Below are 4515 nucleotides of genomic sequence, written 5' to 3'. Positions count from 1 at the left end.
GTTTGTCCCACGGTACTTACGAAAAGTATAAAAGTATGGAAGATGTAACTGTAAGGAACGTATACTCTCAACCTGGTGGGAGGACAGGAAGATTTCGATACAAAGCTTCCAGGATCAAGCCCAAGAGTACATCATTTTCTAAAACCAATTGGTGATAGAGGGATTCCTCCTTAGACTTATATACATACATTTGTTTTGTCCCATGACCGATGTGGGACTTTGGTTTGCACCGTTACAGTAACAAAAAAAATAGATAAGGTTTGAAAAAGAAAACAAGCGGGTCTAGAAGATAAATAGAAACAACTAAGCAAAAGCGGACACTACCCCGAAGGCCCGGCTATACTAAAAACGAAATACAAACACGAAAAATACATGCCCATCTGAGAACTCAAAAGATCATCAACGCCAAACCTAGTTATAAATAACCAACATATTACCTATGACTTTTTAATACATGCACACTACCTATGACTTTTTAACACATGGACACAAGAAGGTAGGTTGTATTTAAACCTGGTATCACTAAATTCACTATACACTTCCGAACTACAGTACTAATAAACTCATTCATGATTTCATGATACTCCGTACTTGATAAAGAAAATTATTAAAAGGTAAAAAAGAACCTTAAGCGATATTTTTACTACCACCAGCCGGAGATAAATAGACCTGACTCTGCACCACCTTTTCGCCAATCTTAAACCCAGGAACCACCGTAAACGCCACTGGCAGCCAATCACCACCGCCACCACTACTATTAACCACCACATTTTTTATATACACACTCGAAAACCGACACCCACTACTCACACGAAACACACTCACTTCCTCATCAAACGACAACGCCAAGCACCTCAATATCCACACGCGACGCGCCATTTCTGTAAACGACCCCAAAAACTTCGTAGTCAAGGAAAATTGCCACTCGTTCAACATTTTCCGTTGACCCAAATTTCCGTTAAACGAATACTCCATTTTTTGATGCACTAAGCGCATATACTTGCCACGTGTAAACTTTGCAAGCGACGACGTACAATCTTCCTCTAATATATCGGTGCCTGTTAACGATTTTAACTTTTTAATCTGATTAAAATTATATAACCATTTTTGTCATCTTCGTCAGATTTTACACCAAAACCTTCAAACATTTCACGAGTAACGTATGATTCGAACACGAAACATTTGTATTTTGATTGATCGAAAACCCCATTCGGTTCAATTGATTTTACTGCCTGATCGATATTCCAGTTCGTCGATTGCATTTCACGAATCATTACCGTCACGAAATCCTGAATTGAAACTAACACGTAATTCAAAACATCAATAAAAATCCTTATATCATGATCTGAAATGTCCACGTGGTCAATTAACGGAAAGCGTATGCTCGAATTAAGTTTCAACTCGAACCATTTATTAACCGAATTCAGTTCTAGTAAACGTCGATTCAACGAATCGATATCTGAATTCTTCAATTTGATTTGCTTCTCCATGTTATTCACTGTGTGTTGATATATTTTCACAATAGTAAAACAGTGACGCCATGCGGTGACGTATCGTTCTCTTTGTTATTGAAACTATGTTTAAGTAAAGAAATCGCTTTAAGTTGATCAAGGACCGCTTGATCTGCGCATTGTGCGGCTTCTCCGTCGTACGGATACTGAGCTGATTGTAGATTTTTTTTAAATAGTAATTTTTTTAAAGAGACTTGCAAAAATGGAAATATTACAAAAATTATTTTGAAAATGGAAAAACCGAAGTTTCAAAGTTCGGTTTTGGTCAAAACCGAATTTTGGAACTTCGGTTTTGATACTTTATTCGTTTAGCCTGTTGACTTGATGACTAGACTGGGGACGTGTCAAAATCGAAGTTTGGAACTCCGGTTTTGCTTTAAATTCCATCTACCCCATTAACTGTAATTTTATCCCCAATAAATAACCACAATCCGTAAAAATAAAAACTGGCGAATGAAAAATGGCCACGTGGAAACCGAAGTTTCAAACTTCGATTTTGGTATCTGTATAAATCCGAAGTCTGATACTTCGGCTCTCACACACAAAACACATCCCAAAGTTATAAGAAAAATATAATTTCGAAAAACCTTTGATTTTTAACAAAAAAATGGCTCAAACGAACCAATTACGTGCTAGATCGGAGCCGATTGATAGTTCTTTATTGTTTTAACAAGCGGAAAGGAATCATAGATCATATGCACTATTTACAAAGAAGCTTGACGAGGAGATGTCGATCAAACCAAGAAGAGCTGATCTGAGCTTTTGGCAGCATATTTCACTGCTACCAAACGAAACAATTGATGAGAGGGTGCAGGTGTATCTTGATAATGTGGGATTAGGTTTAATTTGTAAATTGGGTAAACAAAGACTCGATTGGTCACTTGTTACTACAATGATTGAAAGATGGCGCCCGGAGACGCATACGTTTCATTTACCGATTGGTACAAAATCATTACCTTATATATATATATATATATATATATATATATATATATATATATATATATATATATATATTATTTATTTCAATATATATTATTATATATTCGTAATATATATCATTAATTTAGTCAAGTATATAATATATATATATATATATATATATATATATATATATATATATATATATATATATATATATATATATATATATATATATATATATATATATATTCGAATATATATCCGAATACTCTATTTAATTCATATTAATATTTGTAGGAGAAGCAACTTTAAGTTGCAAGACGTTCAGGTTTTATTTGGTTTACCAATAGACGGGGATGTATTCTCCGGTATTTGGTATGAAACAAATGATAGCTATTGGATACCGTTTGTCGTTACCTACTTAGGGATCGCCCCTCAGGCTATTGGTGATAGGGGTATACATAAAGGGAGGATATTAATTTCTGTTTTAATGGCGGAGTTGGCAGAAGATGTTGGAGACACTGTCGAGTCTCACCAACATCGGGCTAGAGTATATATTTTAGCTATGATGGGTGGCGTTCTATTTTCTGATTCTAATGCGTACGATGTCCCTTTGAGTTTCTTGCATACCATCCTGGACTTGAGTCCATCTAATCGTATTAGTTGGGGTAGTGCGGTTCTCGCACATCTTTATAGAAATTTGTGTAAAGCGGCCACAAACTATGAAGCCAACGCCATTAATGGTTCGCTACTTTTATTACAACTGTGGGTGTATGAACGAACTCCATCCCTCGCGCCGATTCTCAAAAATGATGTACGAAAGATTCCAGCGGACCTTCCACAGAACCAGATTCCACTGATTCGAGCACCCTATGGTTCTAGGTAAGAGATCATTGTAACTTTAAACCTTTAGTTACTGTAACTATATTCATCTGTATGTCTTATTCATATGTAGGTGGCATGGTAAACGGACGAACAAAAATACGCCAACACATGTATTTTCTATGATTCGCTCCCTACTTTCGGCGTTAACGCCTAGACAGGTAACATTTATTTGGTGTGAAACTATAGAAGCTATGTTAAAGTCAAAACATTTATTAAGTATTATAATATGTTGATGCAGTTTATATGGCAACCCTATGATGATTTGTTATTCGCCCGAATACCCCAGCAGTGCGCAACAGACAGACCCTTATGGTCATACCGTGACGCTATTATATTCTGGGCTACTATTGAGACACATCTACCGGATCGGGTCTGCAGGCAGTTTGGATGGGATCAGCCAATTCCATGTGTTGAACACTTGCTTCCCGCTCAGACGCATCATTTATTACACAAAACTAACCTTTGCATGAAAAAGGTGCTGATTTGAGGACTATTGCCCCCCACGTCACGTACGTCGCACAATGGAATGACCGAGCCAACCATTTATTTGTTGGTAGAGATGGTGGGGGTGTGTGAAATGTCCCGTTCATATTGATTATAGACGTTCCATATTAATTAATTTCGTTGCGAGGTTTTGACCTCTATATGAGACGTTTTTCAAAGACTGCATTCGATTTTAAAACAAACCATAACCTTTAAAATATTACGACGATTATCAAATAATGATAATCTAAAATATAGCGTTTTTCACACGACCATTACATAACGGTTTACAATAATATTACACATCAACATAAGTCTTTGAATGCAGTTTTTAAACAATATTATACAAGCATGGACTCCAAATCTTGTCCTTAATTTAGTATGCAACAGCGGAAGCTCTTAATAATCACCTGAGAATAAACATGCTTAAAACGTCAACAAAATTGTTGGTGAGTTATAGGTTTAACCTACATATTATCAAATCATAATAATAGACCACAAGATTTCATTTTTATAACACATCTCATATCAGGCATTTCTCAAACTGCATAGAGATAAAAATCATTCATATGTTGAACATCTGGTAACCGACCTTAACAAGATGCATATAGAATATCCTCATCATTCCGGGACTCTCATCGGATATGATAAATCAAAGTACTAAAGCATCCGTAACTCGGATGAGGCTTGTTGGGCCAAATAGATCTATCTT

At 36.0% G+C, this 4515-nt stretch overlaps 2 protein-coding genes across 2 annotated transcripts; one reads left to right on the top strand and one right to left on the bottom strand.

The window, feature by feature from the left end:
* Positions 1-627: 627 nt before the first annotated feature.
* Positions 628-1490, bottom strand: LOC139900948 (protein GRAVITROPIC IN THE LIGHT 1-like). Its single transcript, XM_071883695.1, has 2 exons — positions 1103-1490; positions 628-1058 (listed from the first exon to the last, which is right to left on the bottom strand). The coding sequence occupies exons 1-2, from the start codon at positions 1488-1490 to the stop codon at positions 628-630; spliced, it is 819 nt and encodes a 272-aa protein (XP_071739796.1).
* Positions 1491-2238: 748 nt separating this feature from the next.
* LOC139900942 (serine/threonine-protein phosphatase 7 long form homolog) lies at positions 2239-3807 on the top strand. The gene is made up of 4 exons (XM_071883689.1): positions 2239-2387; positions 2733-3317; positions 3391-3478; positions 3559-3807. Exons 1-4 carry the CDS (start codon positions 2239-2241, stop codon positions 3805-3807), a joined length of 1071 nt encoding a protein of 356 aa, XP_071739790.1.
* The last annotated feature ends 708 nt before the right edge of the window (positions 3808-4515 follow it).

The sequence above is a fragment of the Rutidosis leptorrhynchoides genome, chromosome 1 (assembly GCF_046630445.1).
Source record: "Rutidosis leptorrhynchoides isolate AG116_Rl617_1_P2 chromosome 1, CSIRO_AGI_Rlap_v1, whole genome shotgun sequence".
Taxonomy (NCBI): Eukaryota; Viridiplantae; Streptophyta; class Magnoliopsida; order Asterales; family Asteraceae; genus Rutidosis; species Rutidosis leptorrhynchoides.
The sequence above is the reverse complement of the archived record's forward strand: the minus strand, read 5'-3'. Positions and strand labels throughout refer to the sequence as shown.